This window comes from Oenanthe melanoleuca, chromosome 2, assembly GCF_029582105.1.
Source record: "Oenanthe melanoleuca isolate GR-GAL-2019-014 chromosome 2, OMel1.0, whole genome shotgun sequence".
NCBI classification, from domain to species: domain Eukaryota; kingdom Metazoa; phylum Chordata; class Aves; order Passeriformes; family Muscicapidae; genus Oenanthe; species Oenanthe melanoleuca.
Genome location: NC_079335.1, coordinates 51,889,752 through 51,911,854, shown reverse-complemented (window position 1 = coordinate 51,911,854; position 22,103 = coordinate 51,889,752). Strand labels below are relative to the sequence as shown.

The 22,103-nt window shown below is 40.3% G+C and overlaps 1 protein-coding gene across 1 annotated transcript; it reads right to left on the bottom strand.

Annotated features, from left to right (window-relative positions):
- Window positions 1-338: 338 nt before the first annotated feature.
- On the bottom strand, window positions 339-22,098 carry IMPA2 (inositol monophosphatase 2). Its single transcript, XM_056483354.1, has 8 exons — window positions 21,880-22,098; window positions 15,690-15,823; window positions 11,152-11,256; window positions 9,361-9,406; window positions 7,042-7,150; window positions 3,462-3,570; window positions 3,173-3,324; window positions 339-2,351 (listed from the first exon to the last, which is right to left on the bottom strand). The coding sequence occupies exons 1-8, from the start codon at window positions 21,997-21,999 to the stop codon at window positions 2,236-2,238; spliced, it is 891 nt and encodes a 296-aa protein (XP_056339329.1). The 5' UTR covers window positions 22,000-22,098; the 3' UTR covers window positions 339-2,235.
- Window positions 22,099-22,103: the final 5 nt, after the last annotated feature.

The window sequence follows — 22,103 nt, the reverse complement described above, 5'->3', positions numbered from 1 at the left end:
CAGCAGCCCTAAGTGGGTCAGAGACTTTCTTTGTACAAGTGAGCTGAGCTGCTGGGAAACTCTCAGAGCCACAGCAGCTTCTCACACATGCAGTGGGGGGGACGGGGTGAGGAGGGGGAGCGGATGAAGTGGGGCTGAGCTTCCACCAGGCTTGGTTCCCTGCCAGCATAAGCTTCCTTCCAGGGCTTACAGGCACGGCACAAGCCTGAGTAAAGCCCCAGCTGCTCCCACGGCTGCCAGGGCTAAGCACCCTGGAATCCGAGCGGTGCCACCAAGCCCTGCATCTGTCACTCGATCTCCTCTGCGCTCGGGAAGTGGGCGAGTCAACAAGAGACAAGTGAGCCTATTAGCATTTATTATTTGTATTATTATAGCACCTCAGTGCCTACTTGTGGACCAGAATCTCATCCTATTAGCACTGTGAAAAACCCAGAGCCAAACTACTGTAGTCCCTGCCCCAGAGGGCTTACAATCTCCTTTTCCAAACAGGGGTACAAAAGAGATGGAGGGGATAAAAGGGAGCAGTGACAAAATGTTGATCACTGTGACGGAAAGTGTTGCTTTTCTGCTAAGAACCATCAGCTCTTAAATGCTTAGTTTGGTTTATATATTCCTCATACAGTCAAAATTTTGTATTTCTTATGAAAAAAAAATCAATAAATCACACAGAACTTCATGTTATATTCAGTGAAAAACATTTTTCATTGCAAGAAACACACACAAGGTTATTTTTAAAAAATATTGTTTAGTTTGTATCTTCTAAGCAGATATCTGAACATGTTTAAAATGTCTACACATGCAGTGTACAAAAAAGTTAGATTTTTTAACCAACTCTTTTGGCTCATTCCTTTATTCAATTTGCACTCTTGCAAAAAAGAGATACCTTTTAATCTTTTAATTAAATTTTTGACAAAAAATAGAAGTGATTTCATATCAACTGCTTTTCTCAATACACTTGTATTGAGAAAATACAAATACACTTGTGTTTTCCCTGTGCTCATGATTTAAAACACAATCTAAACAGAAATTATGGGCTAGATACAGGGATAGAGAACAACTGTGTATTTAGGAAATCTATGTAACTGATTTTACAGGCTTTTCTGATCAGAAAGAGTGACTACAACATTGTGCAAGAATGGCATGTGATTTACAACTTTTTGCAAGCATATCTTATGTGCATATTTTTAATAACTTGCCTGTAAGGGACCAAATCTTGCTGTTCTGCTCGAAGTTTCTCTAAAATCAAAAGCTCTTTGACACTGTGCTCTCTTCTGCTGGCCTCCTACTGCTGTGTGTCATGGTTAATACTGTGAATAACTCAGCTTGAGTTCAATATTCCTGGTTTTAACTATAAGTACTCTATGGTAGTAAGTGTTTGCAGGTTTGAGTATCTTACAGAGGCCTACAGGACAGTGTGATTTATGCCCATGCAGAGGCACAAAGAGAAACAAAACCAGCTGGGAAGTTTGTAAAACAATTAAACTATTTCCATGGTCAGCTCTGCTATTTGCCATTTGGGTGGCCCTGACTGGAATCACCTATGTAGCCTAAAAAAACATTACTAGAAAACAGAGTCCAATATTAGCTTTCTTCTCTCTATGCATTCTCTAAGTTGCTGTAAACATCCAGGATATCCATATATATACACATACACCCCTGGAGATGTGTGTGTATACATGCATGGACACATACAGGTGTATATATACACATATACACACACACAGACACACAGACATGTACATATATGGATACAGAGCTATGACGTCGTTAGGAAACAACAATGCCATTTTTATTGCATTCTTAAGTATCCTGGAACAAGGGTATTATAGGCACACATCTCAACTACTCCTCCTTTACTACAGTCCTAAAGCTCATTTACCTGAGATCTGCATCTGTAAAAATAAAGTTCCATTTTTTAGCTGCGTGTTACAAAAGACTAAATATCAGCCCCACAGATAAGAAATTACAACCTAACTTTTGTGACTAATTTGCTACAAGTAAAATATTCTATCTTATAAAAAAGATACTGCTGGAAGAGATACATATTAAAAAGGAAACACGATTCTTAGAGGTCTAAAAATCTCCCTATGCCTTCCCACGTGGTAATAAATTTATAAAAATATTTGACACAGAGAATCTCCACAGAAATCATCCTGCTGAAATCACGTACCCTTTCAAGAGCCCATCTCGCAAACGTTACACGGTTCAGGAGGGCACACTCCGCACATTGAGTGTTTAATTCTCGTCGTCCCGTCGGTAGGGAATAGTTTGTATTTCCTGAGCTATGAACATGGCCATCTCTCTCGTGCCTGCAGCAATCACTCGGCAGGACATCAGATCCAGAGGTCCCCCTGAGGACAAGAGGATTAACGAGAAGTGCCTTACATATATAAGCCATGCTGTAATTAGATAGGGTCAGAAACACAGAAACAACTTCATACGCTCCTTTTGGGGTGGGAAGGACAACCTAATTCAACAGCTCCTACATGGAAATCTCCAGAAAAGAATTATTTTATAAAATTCTAGATACAGAGCCAAAGTATGCAAGAGGAGCAGTGAATGCCTAGATTTGTTCAGTAAGCCAACAATAAATGCAATATGTCCCCTCTTTTAGCGACAGGACAGAAATTAGTTCATTCAGCATACCCACCAGATCTTTCCACAGTGTCCAGGTACTGGTCACCAGTAAACCATTACTCTGAGATGTGTACCATCTAAATTAACTAAGTAATAATCCAGAGACTCTGCTGCCCTTTACTCCCTCTGAGTAGTTTCTAGTCATATATGTCCAAACTGGTACCTCAGACTCCTCCTTTCCCAGGAGGATATCTCTTTTGAAATCTAATTGGAAACGTCCAAGCCTACCTGCCAATCTCCTGGGCTGGCTCCTTACTGTAAATACAAGGCTTCAAGCGAATTACTCAAAGTCATGGAAATACAGTTTGACTCAGAAGACCTTTGATGTGATGAAACCCCATGCTGGAATTACATCAATGTGTTCTGAATAACCAGCCTGAGCCTAGTGGAGGGTACAGACCTTTCTACAGGATATTGCTAGAAATGAGATAGAGCCACAGGGGCGGCACTAGACTGAGGTGACACAAGCTGCCCCGAGGCAGCCACTCACTCAGTCTCCCCAAAGTCAGAGGAAAAGCAAGGACATTTTGCTCACCTGAAGTATCTATCACAGTGCCACCTGCCTCTCTGATGATGACAGTGGCCGCTGCCATGTCCCAGCAGTGCAGCCCAAACTGGTAATAGGCGTCTGCAGCGCCGGATGCCAAGTGGCACAGGGCCAGCGTCGAGCTCCCAATGACACGGACCCTACACCCCACAGCAACACAAAGGAGAAAATGCTTTTGACTTCAACTTTGTTTCAGTCTTTTTTTTTTTTTTTTTAATTACTTTTTAAAATGACTTTTTGGTCAGAAATGTGAGACATATGCTGTAAAACATCTTACCCGTGTGCTTGGGCCTTGAGCAATCTCTCAATGTTACCAAGGAACAATTTCAAAGTTGCAGGGTCACGTTTTGGACCAATTTCTGTTAAAATTAAGGCCTTCGAGATATCTGCAATGGTAGAGATGTTTCCATTAATTCAACAGCTTCCAGGTAGGTTCCATAAATTTGTTTTAAAATTAAACACTAACAGACTTTTCACACAAAAATAATTTTCACGTCCCTTTTTCTATCCCAAACTTTTTCATAAAGTGACAAGTTTGCATATTAAATTAAATTAAAGCAAGACTAGGTTTCTCATATCAAATGGTCTGTTCTAAACACACTAAAAAAACAAAACTAAACAGGAGGATTAAAAACAAGAATGCATTCTGACATTCCTTCTCTTTCCATACATTGTTTTATTTCCTTGACCAGTCACCTTTTGGCAAATTAATTAATACTGGCAGTCAAATAAAAATAATCCAGTAATCTAGTAACTGCTAATGATGTTAATTTATTAATACTTGAAAACAGGATATTTTAATGTAATTTCTTAAGCAATTATAAACATTTGGGAATCCAGTAAGAGGAAAGAAAAGTTTCTCCTTAAATCACCAGTCACCTAGTAGCAGCTTATTCTGGCATTTCAAAGACTGAATACACCTTGTGACTGGGAAAAAAACCCTTCTTATGACAAATTAAAGCAGTATTTTTAATCTTAATAATCTGTGAATGTTCTATTTGTCTTGTGTTCAGCAAAGGCAATGCTGTCCTAGAGCAGATGGAGATACCAGCCTTGTGTACAGTCAAAGGAGAGACTCACAGTGACTTGAAAGGTGTTGAAGCAGTCCTCATGTGAGATCTGAACACTGCCAGGCTACAACAAGCGTATGCCAATGTAGGTGGAGGTGGTTGATCAAAAGCCATGTGTCCCTGCTCCTGCAGTGCCAGCTGAACTCAGAGGCATTAAAGGGATGACAAAACTCAAAGATTTAGTGGTTGAGAACTCGCTAAGCTGTGCCCAGTGCCAGGTGTCACCTCCTACCCTGGGCCAAGGGTGAGGCATTTGTTCAGGTAAGCAACCTCTACCTGGTTCTTACAGCAACCCGCACAAGCTGAAAGTTCTCTGCACAAGGAGCAAGAAGGTTTTCTAAAGCAAATTAGGCTGGAGTGAATCACCATTTAATTAAACAGGCACCAAAGAATTTAGTATTGCAGATGAATCTTATGGATTCAAGCAGTGTGGTAAAATGATTGGTGAGTAACAGGTATGTAATTAGATTAAAAGTTACAGGGTGTCACAAGTATTAACTGTAGGAACATAGATTCAACTGCTGCTTTTTAAATTATTGCATTAAAACACAAAAACACCAATCCAGGCATGCTGTAGGGTATTTGTTATCTAGCCACTACTAAAAATTCTGGATGGTGAAAGCAATCTGCCTCAGAGTATTTTGCATAACAGACCCATTTTATAATCAGAGGACATTAAATGTCCATCTCATTGCTGAAATGCACCAAGCATTCACACCACGCCAGTCATAGTTAGGTTGTAACTGAGACAGTTATTCTTTTGAGTTATTAAAAATATTTCTAATGCATAGACAGATCTCTTCAATTTCCCTCAAGGCTACAGCTGGAAATTCAATGAACAGACTAAGGCAACTAAGAGGGAGGTCTCTGCTTAGAAAAAGGAGCTGGCTGATCACAAGATTTCAGGAATTCAAGATTTGATATAAAGTTCACTGACTATTCCTCATTCTGATAGAGGCAAAAAAAAAAATAAAAAAAGGCAGGCTTGGTAGAAAAGATTTAATAGTGATATGGATAAATTTATGAGGAAAAGATCAGTTCTGTTGACCACAGAAGATTAAAAAAAAGAAAATACATTTACAGTATTAGCACATGTAAGGCCTGACATGAATCTAAGCACAAGAAAGTATCAGTCAAGATTAACATGGGAGATGGATCCTTCATTTAGGTATATCATAACTGCATGGACTCCCATACCAAACCTCTACAAAACTGGGTTTTGACAGAGAACAGCGTTTGCCTGGGCTGTGATTTCAGATGATTAAGTCTGAACAATTAATGTATAAGTGTAGATCAAATACGACAATCACATTTCCTGAAAACAAATGGCAGCAAGTGACAGGACAGCTGAGATTTCAAACACATCATGGCCACTTCTGTTCCAGTGGCAGGTAAAGGGAAACATAAGTCTCTCTTCCAGGGCAGGTTTAATTCACTGAAGCCACAGGCCTTACAGAGCAACTGTGATTTAAAACACTTATAAAATAAGTAGAAGTGAGATTAAAGCAGATCTAGCTTTACTGATGAAAATTTCCCACCACAAAATGATGTATCTCAAAACAAAAGAAAATTTCAAAGCATTTGGAAGGGTGGAAGGTCTGCTTCCCTTGATATGTTCTAGACACCCACATAGACTGGATGCCTAGAGAAAGGAAGACAGAAGTGACATGTGCCAAAATTGTTCATTGCTCAGCTGGAAACTAGAACTCTCTGACTGCAGAAGCATGTGAGGCCACTTCCACAATTGTTCATGCAGCCCAACAGAGAGCACCCCTAGTAGTCTCTGCCAGTATTGGCTTTTTTGGAATATGAGACATTTGAGCATTGATAAAAATGTGATCTATAATCAGTGATTAAAATCTTAGGGATTTAAGATTTACAATGACTTTACAATCTGTCTCTCCAAATATGCAGACACCAGTTCATTATTAACTTAGATAAATCATCAAACTTCCCAAATTTCAGGTGAAATTTTGATGCAGGGTCTGCTTCTGTATGTCCAATTGCCTGTACTTACTGTGTTTTGAGCTCGTTAAATCTCTCTTTGGGGTGAAATTTTTACTACTACGTGCACAGTGGTGCACATTTCTGGCATATATCTGCTTCCCCTTACAACTGACTACTATGCTCTCCTCTGCATCTTGATTAACTAAAAGAAAACTTCTTCAAAAAACAATAAATTATTGTTTTCTATAATCATTAGGTAAACAGACATGTATGACTTGGTTTACTGATGAAAGAATTCCATTCAAATGTTGGCAAAATGTTGCTGGCTATTTGTACATTGACACATACCTCACACACCAGAGCAAGCTGCTAAAGAACCCCTAACAAGACATGCACCCTTTAATTCACTATTAGCAGATTTGCCTACAGACATCAGATACTCTGTGACATACAAGTCTACTGGAAAAGAGTGAATAGCAGCCACAATAGTACTCTGAATTCGATTCACCATTCCCATTGCATCTTGCTTATAACAAGTTATGCCAGTGCTCAGCTGGAATGAAACTGGTGAATCTACACGTTCTTCCTCATTTTAAACAATGGCTGTGAAGCAAAATAATTTAGGATTATTTAAATAGTTAATATTCAGATGTATATTTTAAAAAGAAAAGGAGGAAAGTGATTTTTCAGAAAAAAACAAACACAAAACAACAAAATTATCATGCAGGTGAAATAGTTTCCATCAGGATAATGATATTCATTATCCTAATGATGATTTGCAACAACTCTGAAACAAAATTAATATATTCCTTTTAGAGTTCTAACAAAATCTAGACCAACCTGTCTCTTTTGATACCTGAAGCCTTTTGTCATTACAAAATGCCCCTTGACCTCTTCTACCAGTGTATAATCGTTCTTCAGTGCAGTGGTAAATTACACCAAATTCAAGCTTTAAGATTTTGAAAAGGAAAGAAATGAATGCAACTCAAATTACTCATCATAAATATAAACAACTACTAATGGCAAAAAGATCAGCAATATTTTAATTGGTACACATAATAAAGATTATACTGATGCTAAAAAACTGGAATAATTTTACTGAATAATGTTACCGTGATATTGAGATATAGGTAATATAAAATTCGGTTTATAAAGAGAAGTTAATGCAATGTGTTCCCGATCCTCTAAATTCTTACTCAGTTTGTGTCTGTTCACATTAGAATGGATTAAACACTGAGTTGTTTTCAAATTCAATTGAAATGTTTTTACTGAAAATATGCAGGACCTCTGAGGCAAGACTCTGAATGCTTTGCTTTCACTGGTGAGCAGTTACTTCTTGAAGCAACCCCACTGATCTCGGCTGGACCACAAAGATTTGAGGCCCCAGGATCAGCCAGGCATCCAAACTCAGCAGTCATGGCACACTCTTTATTAACAGTGGATGCTTCTGTAGGCACCTCAGCTTCCGTGGTGCATTGAATTTGCCTGCCTTTTCAACCAAAGCAGTACACTCTAGTCACTTGTTCAAATCCTTCTCTGCAAAATCCTTTTGTGAGGATCTTTTAAAGTCACAGGACTCTGAGAGAAGGAGTTTGGACAGGACCCTCAATGAAAGCTTAAGAATGTGCAACACTGGAATTTTTGTGGGAGATTCTGTTTACCAATGAAAAGAGTGTCAGAATTAGACCCTTGGAATTTTAAATTTCTATTACTCTAATAGGCTCCACCAAAAGACTTTAAAGCACTTTACAAACTTCAAGGAGCAGCTCTGAAAATTGCCCCTAGATCAGTAATATTAGCATTATTTAATTTAGGGGTATACAAAAATTAAGTGACCTGCCCGAGGCGTCAGAAGCTGGCCACAAGGTCAAGAAAACATCTCTGATGTTCCAGACTTCAAATATTTTCCTGCTCCACTCAGTGTTCATCAGAGACAATTCAAAGGGAATAGACTGTCCTGGCTCCCTACCTTCGGTCCCATCTAAACCAAGGGGTTTTTTTTTGAGGAACACACTATTAATAGACTCTTTCCCTAAAGACATCCGCAGGAATTTCTTCAAGGCTTATAATCAGGCCAGTTCCCCTGTGTGTACTTTGGCTCCTTTTCAGTTTGCTCTTTTTTTCTGCTTGTCCTATTTGTTTAACTAAGGGAGATTTAACATCATTTTTTACTTTTGTTTCAGCTTTGTTTAGTTTACATAACCCAAAATATGCAGCATCAAAATAATGATGGTGTTCTAGAAAACATAAATGTTAGAGAAAGCTGTCTGGTAATAAAATGTAGTGTTCAAAAGGACCTTTGGCAATGAGTAAATTTCAGAAAAGCATGGAAGTGTTTCTCTGCAGTTTCCATGTTTGAAAAGTCTAACCAGACAAGTATACAACATTATTCTGTTTAAATCAGTAAGAGGTACCAGGACATCTGAAAACTTGGTTGTTACTACACAGAATTCTTGCTGGCTTTGCTTAAAGCTATACATATATTTAAGATTGTGGAATTAGCCTGAAAGAGGCACATTCAGTGGCAATTTGAGTAACTAGTTATTTCATAGATACATAGCAAATTGTAAACCAGCAACATCTAGAGAAAAGGCACTAGCACAAGTGAGTATAGCTAGGAAACTTGAAATGGCACATTAGAAGGCCAGGTACGTTCCCACCCTCACCATAATCAAGCTCTCATGTAGCAAACATAACTATTTTACTATGCTAAAAAAAAACCCAAATGCAGATTGAATGAACTAGGCCCATAATTTTGCACTCTTCATAAAATCAGTTCTACATTGACTCATAGCAGGAGTTAGCTTTCACAGATACTGCTAGGAAGAAAAAGGCAATAATAATAACACAGGAATACTGGGATATGTGTTTAAATTATGAAGAGGCAGTATTAAATTGAACTTATTAAGGTTTTGTCTAACTAGACCTTGCTTACACCAGAATTTCCTTTTTCTCCAAATAAATCCCATAATAGTTATATCAGTTCATAGAATTCTTTTTTAATTGCCAGTTTGCATAAATAAGTTTTGCAGGACTATGATTTTAGATTAGTAGAGACTGATTTTTAAAATTGAAAAAAAAGTTTATTTAAAGTTCCCATATGGTTTTGAGACTTCTGGCCAACTCTCAGGTGCCCATCTTAAAGAACATACTTCATACCTCTTTGTTAACAGCAAATCCAATGCTCACTGCCACTGTTGGAAATCTGTGAAAAAGAAGAAATGAAGTAGGCCTGATGAAAAATCTCTCAACCTTCTTCTTAGCAACCCCCTTAGGCTACAAATCCCCACATGGAGCTCTGTGAGTTTACTTGTCAAAATGCACTTGACATTATACTATTTCTCCTTTGTCAGCCTCTTTGTCAATTCCTTTTAACGTGTAAGTTAATATTGGAGAAGGCAAGAAATAAATTCATGAGGACATCACAATTTTTATACTGAACATGCAGTACATTTTGGGGCTGTTTTTGCTTTAGTGTAATTGAATTATCCAGTATGAAACCACTACTGTTATAACAAGTAGTTTCTGTTAAGAGCACATTTTGTTCAAGCTATGCATCTGAGATAGCAATTAAGTATGGAGACAGAGATATCTTGCTGCTGACACCAACATAAAAAGAAACCAGTTTCTCTATGCTCTCCTTTTTCAAAGTGATGTACTTAATTTGGTCCTTTTGACTACTATATAATTATTACATTTTAAAGAATGAAATAAATTCAATTCTTAAAAACACATTTCAAAAGGGACTTTGAAAGTCCAGAAAATATTGCTAGAAAAAGGAAATTTCACTTAAGGGCATGAAATGTCACCACATGTCACCCCCACTTACCCTGGAATTCTGTGTAATTCCATCAAAAGTCAAGAAATTTTTTTTGCTTTATAGAAGTTTTAGTTATTTTAAGTTGCTAACTATAAGGCAGGGTTTCCAAGTAGAAATATTGTGAATAGTCATTAGTTTACAACTCATAACACTTGAATGGTGAATTAAGAGTCTTCATTTTTGCAGCAATGACTCCTAGATTTCATATTGTGGAGCTACCTTAGGAATCTAACACAGGTATCTCTGTAAAGCTCAGTTCTCAGTGCTGCTCTACACACAGGCAGTGCTTGCACTTCCCAGGAAGAAGGAAGTGTCTGTGTTGGAAGGGAAGCACACAGCCCTCCTAGAAGGAATGTGTGGAACCCACACAGGGGCTGGGCCAAGCACCCTCACAGCACAGCCTTGTCCCTCCGGCGCTGCTCCATCCCGACTCCATCCCTGCCCGGGAACCTGTGATGGCTGTGAGTGTGCCAAGGGCTGTGCCAAGGGCTGAGCCAAGGGCTGTGCCAAGGACTGTGCCAAGGGCTGAGCCAAGGTCTGCGTCCAGGGCTGAGCCAAGGGCTGAGCCAAGGCTGTGCCAAGGACTGTGCCAAGGGCTGAGCCAAGGGCTGAGCCAAGGTCTGCGTCCAGGGCTGTGCGAAGGGCTGAGCCAAGGCTGTGCCAAGGGTTGAGCCAAGGCTGTGCCAAGGATTGAGCCAAGGCTGTGCCAAGGGCTGTGCCAAGGACTGTGCCAAGGGCTGTGCCAAGGTCTGCGTCCAGGGCTGTGCCAAGGGCTGAGCCAAGGCTGTGCCAAGGGTTGAGCCAAGGGCTGAGCCAAGGCTGTGCCAAGGATTGAGCCAAGGCTGTGCCAAGGGTTGAGCCAAGGCTGTGCCAAGGGTTGAGCCAAGGGCTGTGCCAAGCCTGAGCCATGGGCTGAGAGGCATGAGGCAGCTGGCAGAAACTCAGCTCGCCCTCGGAGAACGGCACAAACACAGCCTCCCACGCCAGCTACCCAGGGATAAAGGGATGACTCCCACGTGTGAGTCAAAGGAACAAACCCACCAGGGAAAAGCACCTTCAGGAGGAAGGGAGGACCTGTGAGAAGCTACATTTTGGGTTCTGGTGTGTTTCCCAGCCCGCTGGCCGTTTACCTGTGCACAAAGTTGCACGTTCCATCAACAGGGTCAATAATCCAGGTCGGACTGTCGGTGAGGACACATTTTGAACCTGCAGCAGTGGATTCTTCTGCAATAAACCTGCATTTGGTGCAAGAGCAAAAGTACCCCAGAACATTATAGGTAACTTGGAAAGTACAACCTCATCATTCTGGTTTTTAAGAGAGAACATCTCCCTCTCTCCATAAAATATTCTTGTATAAATGTCAACACACATACTGCATTTTAAATCTAGGAATTGGTAACTTTCATAGAGACTTTGAGGGAGAGTTCTCCAATCTATAGCATACTATTTCACATGGCAAAAAAAGAACTCTATTTATGTACTCTTCCCCAGTATACCATTAAGGAAGCCATGAAAATGAATGCAGAAATGGATCTGAACTGGCATCCCTGGAACTCAAGGAGAAGATTATTTTATGCAGAATATAATTTCATGGGTTAGGTCTGTCTCTTGCAATAAATAATATAAACTGCAAACTGTATCTGCTTCTCTTCTGCAGTCAAATTCAGTCAGAACAAAATAATACACTCTTAGAAAATCTTGCTCCTATTTGTCCTTTTTATAGTAATCTGACTCAGGAAATCAAAAGGTTTACAAAGCTAGACTTTCTTTTTCCCATGACCCAGAAAAAAAATCAACAAATTATTTTTTGTTTGTTTGTTGCTTGGATGCACAAGACACAAAATGAAATCTGAGATCATCTTCTCTTCTGTTGTTCTGCCCCAGTTTCTCTTAGTAGTTTTCTTCTTCTTTTACCCTGGGAAACGAACATCCAGTTCTGGCACATTTCCTGTCAACCTTAATTATCCCTGCTTTCCCATGAACTGCCCGAGGTCTCTTTCTGTAAGAGATGTGCAGGTGCTACTCTCACAGATTTTCATAAAATTCTATATGTACAGCAGGAGTGGAATCCAACTGCTAGTATTGAATCTCGCTGGTGGTTTCACATTTGAACAGCTGGCAGTGGTATTCAGAGTTTCTGCAAATGCTTGAAACAAAAAAGCTTCTCTCAAAGACACAAAGAGAAAAAAAAAAAAAGGATAAAACAAAGAGAAAATGTCTTTTGCAAAATAGTCCTTCCCTAGGACTAGAGTAGCAGTATTTTATTTTATGTCTTCAACCTATACCTCATGATTCCAGATAACACTTGAAGCTTGAGTTTAAAATGTTCTGCAGACAGCACAGGAAGAGACTTCTTGAATTTTCCAAATGCTACTCTGCCTCAACCTAAGTAGAAACAGACTATTTTGATGGCATTATAGAGCCCCAGCTGGTACAAAGAGGGAATTAGGAAGTGTTTGGTACTATTTTCATCTCCATTAAGGGAAACAGCTAAAGGACAAAGTGCTAGTGCACAACTGAGAAACGAGAAAGACTTGAATGAGTGTTCGAAATTCTCAGTTTAACATAACACTTTGCAGACTCCTTGCTCTAAATTTTCCATTATTTTGTCCTGTTAGTGCTGCATCACTTGACTTTTGCTTTCACAAATCCTGTAATCAGCATCCAAACCCAACCAAGCCTTGTCTGTGCTGCTGGATGCAGAGGAGGCTCATCTTCTTGAAGGTGGAGCACCTTACATGCCACTTCAGATTATCTATATTCCACATAAATTATACCTCTGCTTCAACCCTCTGCCAGTTCCCCCAACCAGAGCTTGAATTATAGCTGCTGTCTTGCCAGTCAAAGAAAGGTGAAACAAGAACCTCATTAAAGACAGGAGTATTTCTGTGTTAGATGATTTGCCCTCAAGCATCGTGAGCCAGTCCCTTGCCTGTTCTTCACAGTGGGGTGGGATGCTGCAGTCCCTGAGCTCAGAAATGCTAACCTAGAGCTGGGGCACAGCAGTGCCACTGATAAAATCTTCATGCTCAAGAGCAATTTTTCCAAAATGGATGTAGAACAAATTAGCTGCACATTTTATGAAATCTGGGCTAATGGGTAACAAAACCCCGCCTTGCTGCTATACAATACTGGGAAATGTGAGAGTCCTGCAAGGTCACCTCAGATGTCTTGCTCTGTGTCCTGTAAAAAAACCTGCAAACTAAGCAAAACACTTAGTGTGAAGTACTGGAGTATATTCTAGGAACAGCTTGAGAAGTGGGAGGGGTAACCATGTCACTAAAATAGTTAATTTAATACACCAGCCTGCCAGCTCCACTGACCTCTGTTCAAATCTGGATTACAGTTCACTCCCACTGAAAATGAGTCCAGTAATTTTAGCCAAGCTTTAGACTACATCTGTTCATGATATGGTGCCACTCTGAAATTCATTGCAGGAACAGCAGAGAAGCTGTAACACAGATCTGCAGCAGAAATGATATCCAGCTGAGTGCAGGAGACTCAATCTAGGGCTGTCCCTCACCTATCCCCATATGGGGATCCGAGGACAGAACAATGGGAAGCTAGAGCTGGATGTCACCCTCTTAAACTCCTGTGTCCTGATTTTAATGTCTACAGAATAAAGGCCTCAAGGAACACAAAAGATGACAGCTTGTGTAATAATAGCAAGGGTAAATGTTGGGATAGCCTTTTGCAACCAGTAGCCCCTGGTAGTCTGGCTGTGCCTATCCACAGCTCATGGATCTATCTGAAAAAATATCCTTTTGAAAAGACTCACTGGGGGCACATCAGAGCACTAAAAAGTGAGCAAAGATTAAAACATGAATGAAGTGGGAATGAAGATGATACATATCACTTAACCAAGAAAAGAGAAGCAAAAAGAAACATGGGACAGAATTACTTTTTGAAGAGATTTTCCTAGTATTTCTCTTTACTTCTGAGTACATTTCCAGTATGTAAAGACTCATAAGCACCTCAGTGCAAACAGCAGATCCTAGTAAGATCCCTATTAAGTTTTGTAACACCTAAAGTTCCTTTTTCATTCAGAGGACATAAGAACTAAGATGATTTAGAAGAAAAAGAAATAACAGAAATCTTTAGAGCTGCTTTCAACAGGGAAAGACTGAATACAATACAAATGATCTCCTAATATTTTCATTGTACTTTAATTTAACTCCTGACTCTTATGGTAGACTCCTAATTGCACATGTTTTAATCTAGTCTAGGTAAATTTAGTTTTAATCTATTGTTTAATAACGACAAATTCTAAGCAAACCCAACAACCACTATCAACAAAATAAAATTATCTTAAAGAAATGGCAATTCCTTCATTTACTTATAAAGTCAGAAGTTAACTGTATGGCATTCATAAAATCTGGGATTTTTCAGTTCCTAGGCCTATGTTGACCTTACAACTTTTGTTCCCATTCTGAGTAACTTGAGTGTGTCTGGTGATTCGCATTTTATGGGAAATGTGTAGGTTTTATGTTCTCTGCCAGACTGCTCAAGAAAAAAAAAAAAGAAAACTAACATAAGAGTGGAGATGAGAGAAGAGCATAGCCAGCAACAGTAGAAGGAATATTACACAAATAATAGGCTTGTAAAGCCTGGCACTCTTATGAGAATTGCAGCCAAGAACCACACACTGCTGTACAGTACTACTTCAATATGCCATCACATACAACATGTGTTTAGAAAGCTATATTTAGTATGAAATATGCTTTCTACTCCTTCTTATGGTGTTGATTTTTTGCCCAGCAGCATTGCTGACAATCTGACTAGCAGCTGAGCCCTTCAGATTTTCCTCTTTGTTAATTTCTGTACCGTGCTAGAATGAAAGGCTCATCCCCATCAGAGATGCCCACAATTAGGAGGGAGTCAGCCACTATTTAAAGGATACAAAGGCCTTACACTGGCTCTGTGGGAAAATGAATTTTATCTACTGAAGTCAAATGTAGAAATCAATGGCAGCCTCTGCATCAAACCAAACTTGGCAACTAATACAAACCCTCTCTCTAATCTGTGCATGAGCTGAGACGTTATTTTCAAGTTGATCACAATAATTCAAGAGGAACAGACAACCTGATCTACTTTTAAAACCTTGGGTTTGCACTCCATGAAGAAATTCATAGCCTGGTTTTGAATAGGCATCAAATAATGATGATGATGATGACAAACAGCCCTACTTCTCACTGATCTTCTCACTATAGAACACAATGTAAATGTCATTAAATACACTTTTACCTCTCCTGATCTGGCAAACTCATATGTGTGATGGCAGCAGGAAAGGTCTGCAGGGTGGGACCTTTGCTAGCATATATTTCTGCTGTATTTTTATAGATAGCCTTAGCATAATACTTATATAGTAGGCAACAGACCAGTATTCTGAACATCATGGAGATCCACATGAAACCTTCATCCATGATGTCCCTACAGGGGAAACATTGCTATTAAATAAATATAATGAAAAATAGAAAATATAAAAACATAAAAATATACTAAGTTTAAGGAAATGGTACTTTTTAAAAAAAGAAGTCCTATGAAAGCATCCAATAGCAAATATATACAAAAGATACACAGACTTTTAAAGTTCCCTTTAAATACCAGTCAAACATGCAGCATGTAAAGGGCCAAAAAAAGGTCATTGATAGTTTCTATAGACACTCACCTGTGGGAGGGAAACTTCTCTTTCAGAACAGAAATTATTAAATTTTCCACAAAATGATCAGTTTCTGTCACGAGATCTGCTGCAGATGTCTTCGTGGACACTTGTTTTTCCTCTGTTAGAGCTTTCCTAATAATCTGAAACAGAAGTTCATAAATCAGATTTGTTGGGCATTCAGCCTGTGCTGAATATAAATAATATCTTCACTGAAAAAAGTATAGCTAATCCTGAAAAACAGCTGTAGGACTAATTCTACCAGAGGCTGTTCTAATTTTTTGACAAAAAATCCTTCTGAGCTAATGAGTATTCTTTGGGAACATGGCATTTTGAATCACTCTGCAAAAACCTCTCTTGACAGTTCAGAAAATGATTGATTAAGGGATGCAGCTAAAGGAATAAAAGGATGATGGCACTCATCATGATTTAGAAAATTACCAGTATACACAACAGAAGAAAAAGCCTCAAGGCTCGGGAATTTTTCAAGGAAAACCCATTTTCTTTAATTTTATTTTTTAAAAAATTTATTTATTTATTATTTACAAGGCCAATATCCCACTGCTCTCTTACTTGAAAAGATATGCAATAAGGCAAATGTAATTGGTTTCCATTTTGCCAACAAGACACATAGTTTTTGGGGTTTTTTTCTGGAATTTTGGAACTTTAAATGCTGACCATTCTCTGATTCCCAAATAATTGCCATATATTTAACAAGAACAAAAATTGAAGCTTTCCCTAGATAGGAAACCAATGATTTTAACCTAGACGCTCTTCTGGAAATGTTGTTATCTGATTCTGCAGGGTATTACTGCTAAAAACCCAAGTACAAATGCACATATGGAAAAACACTTAATGAAAGCTTTCCCCGATTTTTCCCATTTTCTTTCTGTTTTATTTTGGGATTTTTTCCACTTCTTCGTTAAAACAAAAAATAAATGGACAGGATGCAAAAGGAGATTGCTTATTTTTTAATCAGTAAAAATGATAAATTATTTGAAATTTAAAAAAAAAAACAAAACAAACCAAAGCAAAAATTAAGCACCACTTATTTGTTTACAATTATGGTATTAAAACCCAGCAGCAACAAGATCAGTATTCCAAGTCCTGTCTAAAATTTATATATTTAAATTACTTAACTAAATTTCCATTGATCAAAGTATTTTAAAACCATTGAGAAATACTTGATGACCAAAGAAAACAGTTCTGCTGCATTATGCATGGGAAAGGGAACCAGAAACTCTGAAATGTCATCTCAGCTCTTGGTTCTTGTAGAATAAAATACTATATTTGAAGGATGTGCTAATTGTTCTGACAAGTAATGGATATGGCCGACTATTGCCTTAGTATGGAAGGTACCTGGACTAATGTTTCTGCTTTGTGAGCTGTAAAACATCAGTTGTGCCTATTTACTGAGCTTGTGAGGGCAGGTAGTACTTTTCAGTTTGAGGTCTTGCTGAAGTTCATTACTGTATATCAAAACCACACTTAATCTTTTTACTCCTCCCAATGCCCTGCGTGGTTGTCTTGAAGGATTTACGACAGAAGCATAAATGTGCAACTCCTTGGGCTCCTCTTCAGCCCAAAGGAAAATCCAAAACACTCCAACCACCCTCAGTTGAGTATTCTAAAAAAACTGCTATGCTGATACCTTTTATTTTATGTGCTCTTTTTTACTTTCCTATTGTCTTTACTGCTTGGAAGTTCATACAGTGAAATAGACGAGGAATGACCTCTTTTTGACAGAGAAGATTTTGATTTCTTTTTAGCAATGTTATGCTCTTGACTTCAGTTTTAGTAGAAGTAGCAGTATAAGCACAGTAGATTGAGATTTTTGCAGCCATTTAAATCAGGGCCACTGCTCAGCCGGGCAGTGAGATCATACCTGAGCCTTGCTGGAAAAGAAAAAGCAGACAGGAAACCTCTGTCCTGTGGATGTGCTCTGCAATCAGCTGATTCCATTGCATGCTCTGGCACTTGATCTCTCCAGTTTGAGTACAACCTTTTGTACACCCCAGCTTCAAATTTAATATTTTTCTCATTTCTGATCCTTTACCCACTTGGTCACAATGATTTTTAACTTTAACCTGTTCTGTTTCTCTGGTGGCCAGCACGAGGCTCCAGCCACTTTGGAGATGGGAGTAGCCAATGGTGTGCCTGCCCTGTGAAGTGGTGTCCCTCTGGAGGACCATGCCAAGGAGCCACAACACACATTTAGCATTTACCAGCCCTGCAATGAGCTGCTTCTGCCCACCTCTTGTGCAAGCAACATGTCATGAGGAGAGGAGGAGAGAAGTCATGGTGCTGAGGTCACCAGCCACAAATGGGCACCACATCTCTGGAGGCTTGCCCACAGCACACAGGATGGACAAGTCTGATTCTGCCAATTCTCTGCCACTTACAAAGGGCTTGACAAAAGGCATCTCTATGCATTTGCTCCAGCTTGTACAGGTATGCAATCCAAGCCAGAGCAGCCCCATACAAAGATCACATTTCCTGCATAATTGATGAAAAACATTTATTCTTTGGAAAATGATCAAACAGCTCAGAGCAGTGTAGAATTCAATTTATGTTGAAAAATCCCTGAAAGTCAGCTGCAAAGGAGTGTTAGAGCCTACTGCCTCAGAATACTTTGAGAGCATCACTCAATTCCTCTCCTTGCAGAAGTTTACAATAAGGTTTGTGGGTACCTGCTGCAATTGCCTGGTTTTTCCAGATGGAATGATTCCATAAAAGTCTCACTCTAGGTTACAGGCAGCAGGCAAGCAGAAACCAAAGGAACTACAAGATGATGAAATGGAAGCAGCTGATTGTACAATGAAATTGGCAATCAAGATGCTGTAATTTGGCTGTAGATGTATTTTACTAGACTTTATTCCTGTACTAGGGCTTGTCCCTAGTACATTACAGAGATTTTTCAGCAATTTCTAAGGAACTGATTTTTGGGAGCATGGCTATTTAGAGCAGAGCCATTTAACAGTCTTAGCTCATGTTGCCCCTCCTCTAATGCAGATCTTATCCTAATACCCTGCTTGGGAGTATTTGGGGGGTTATGCAAAGTGAGGGGCATTTACATCATTGCATGGAAACCACATCACAGAGCCAGACCCACACTGTCCCTGCTCCCTCCTTCCATCCCCATGGAGCAGGGGAAATGGAGACAATGGGGCTCAGTGAGGTCAGTCCTAGACTCTTCCTTTTTTAATGCCTTTGTGAAATTTATTCCAACAAAGCCGAATGTAGAAGACAGAAGGCAAGAAGCCTTTTCCCCCAATACCTGCCAGGTGCTACCTACAGTAGTATGCTCATGTCAGATATTTCATTTCACCATACTACTTGCACTCATCATACGCTTCTGGGAGATCCAAGATGGATTTTTTTTTGCTTGCAATACTGCCCTGAAATATTTGCTCATTGATAAAATCAAACATCTAGATAAAAAGCATGAGTACCTGCAAATAATTCAGGAAACTCCAGTCTGGTTTGCTAAAACATCTGTCCATGTTACACAGGAAATAGCATAAAAATTTCCCCTGGGAGTAAACATCAGGGAAAACAATCTTGGCTTTTTAGAATACCAGTGGATTTTTTTTTTCTTTAGTGCTATTCTGCTAGGTCTCTTACGCCTCACAAAATTATTTTCTGGGGAAAAAAAAAAAAAAAAAGAAAAAGAAAAAAAAGTTTGGACTTCAGCATACTATGTCCTAACATAAGTTTCTTACTCTTATTTTTACTTGGATGTAAGTTTACTCATTTTGGTGAAGCTTTTCCAATTCTGCAATTGGAGAGAATATCTGTGCAGATATTACTCAGTGCTCTTAACAGCATCAAAGATGCACAGGCTGATCATGCCTGCTTTTCTTGAGCAAAAAGTCATATCAAACCTATGGGTGTACTCTCACAAACAGAGCAAGCAGCTTACTCACAGAAAAAAACAGAAGAGGAGTTTGAAAAAGTGCAGCTATTTGTGGACTTATAGAGTGAATTTTAAAGCAGGTCAATTACAGGTGTTACAAAACCATGACCATTCTCATTATGAAACAGTCATATATATATTAAATGAGAGCCTGTGATAGTTCATAAAATTAATGAAAACTAAACAACGGGATGGGCAAGAAAAGCAGTGATTTTAACCCAGTAATAGAGGTTGCTCCATATATATGGAGCATATGTTTTGACACATATTCAAGCATCACTTGTCTATTGGCCTTTTAAGTTTAGAAGAAACTATTCCAGAGTATAGATGCCTATATGTTAGAAAGAAAATACATTTTACCTGTAGTCATGAAACACAATGCAATACAAATCAAGTTGTATAAGCCAAAAGTGGAGACCAGAAAACTATTACTGGTTAACTTTTCCTAGAAATCCAAAATCTGGAAGTGCATGTCTTTCTTCAGGCCGAGCTTCTTGTAGACATTTTCTAATGATTCCAAGCCTTCCTAATCTGCCACAGTCCTGAGAAATGGAGCACCTTAAAAGAAAGGCTGAAGCGGCAAAGTTTCACACAGAGATGGAGACTAGAGTTGGATCTGGGGAGACAGAGTGCAAGCAGATTTCTGGGGATGGAAGTGAAGGTGGAAAGGTCTGAGGGATAGGAAGAGAAGTAGATAAAAAAGATGAACTTGACTAGTGGAATTGACTGCTTTTGGTGATCAAAATAACCCCCTTTTTAATCAGTTAATTGTCAACAAAAATCCAGTCCTACCAAACACGTTACACTGTACTTTGTGTCCTTAGCTCTAGCTTCTTTTGGCAATAGCTGAAAGCAGATTGACACTTAAATAAGAGATAGAGCCATACCTGCAGCTTTTTTTCCAGAAGGATGTGTTGTCCCTTTTGTAACAAAAAAAGATTCCTTAGTGTGACAAAATAATTAGTGGGGGGGGGGGGAAACAGTTTCCAAAGTCCTACTTAAACAATATCCTTGGCTGGTTTAAATTTGGCCTGTCAAGGAATCAGCTATTTCCTGCCATTTGCAAGACAGCAATGGCAAACGGTGATTTTGGATTCAAGGATTAGTCTTATGGAATGTTTACTTCTTCCAGGAAAAGGTGCTCAGATGTGATTTTCTGAGCAGGTGAAATGATTGGTGAAGCTTAAAGCTGTCTTCACAAATTGGTATTTTGAGAAATAAGGTGTGGAGGCTTGAGTAAGTCATGAGTCTCTCTTGTGAAATGGCTGGCAGAATGACTATGCTGGAGAAACTCCTGTTTTGAGAGTCTGTGAGAGCATGACCTGTCATCCTGATTTGGATTATCCATTTAGTCCCTGCATTATTAAAACAAGTCTCCTCTCCTCTGGCATTCTGTTAATCTGTGTAGTTGTTTTTCACTATGGAGAAAATATGTTTAACAGCACACACTAAGGAAAAATTATGGATCGTGGACTCAAGACAGAAAAGTGGGCTTCTTAAATTGTATAGGTACAAAGCACCTATTTCAAAATAGAACAGAATGGAAGCACGAGAGAAATATACATTGCTGAAGTTTGTGCTTTATCCAGTTTCTCAATCAATCAGTCTACTGATTCCACTTCTTGGCTCTGTTAGACGTGCTGGAAGTTTTGCTGCTGCACAGAGTGGGGTCAGGATGTCTCCTGAGATGCCTAACCTGCTGCGTCAAAACACAGATCTGAAATGAGCTACTACAGACCTTGGTCACACAGCTATTTGTCCCTAGCAAGTGAATTTCGGCCACTCTGAAGACTGCCAGATCTAACAAGAGAAAACCTCATTGACATGGTTGTTTTTCTCTGCACAAGCTGCTGGAAAACAAACGTTGGCCCCGAAGGATGCAACCCCCAAGGGACGCGGCCGCCCAGGGAAGGGGCCCCTCGAGGGGATGCAGCCCCTGAGGGATGCACCCCCAAGGGCTGGGCCCCCCTGCCCTGGGCTGGGGCCTCGAGGGATGAGGCCCCCAAGGTCTGGGGCCCTCCGGGATGGGGTCCCCGAGGGATGGGCTCCACTAAGGTCTGGGGTTCCCCATTATGGAGCCCCAGAGGGATGGGCCGCCCAAAGGTCTGGAGCCTCCCGAGGGATGGGCTCCCCCAAGGTCTGGGGCCCTCCGGGGGCCCGGCTGAGCGGGTGCCGAGCCCCACCGCCCTCATCCCCCTTCCCCGCTCCGCGCACAGCCAAGCTCCTCGCCGGGAGAAGCTCCTCCGGCCCGGCCGGCCCGGGGGCAGCGGGGCTCTCCCTCACCTGCCCGGCGCGGCGCGCCAGCTGCACCGCCACCTCCGCGCACTCCTTCCAGGGGTCCCCGCCGCCACCGCCCGCCGCCGCCGCCCGCCCTTCCTCCTCCTCCTCCTCGCACGGCTTCATCGCGGCGGCCGCGCTGCCCGGAGCGGGGCCGGGGGGCGCGGGGGGCCCGGCTCCCCGCCGAGCAGGATGCGCTGGGCGCACACACCGCCCGGCCGGGCTGTCAC

Coding starts and splice junctions, on each gene's coding strand:
- IMPA2 (XM_056483354.1), bottom strand. CDS start 21,999: ATGAAGCCGTGCGAGGAGGAGGAGGAGGAAGGGCGGGCGGCGGCGGCG. Junction 15,824..21,879: donor TGGCGCGCCGCGCCGGGCAG/GTGAGGGAGAGC, acceptor CTTCTGTTTCAG/ATTATTAGGAAAGCTCTAAC. Junction 2,352..3,172: donor CACTGTGATAGATACTTCAG/GTGAGCAAAATG, acceptor TCTTGTCCTCAG/GGGGACCTCTGGATCTGATG.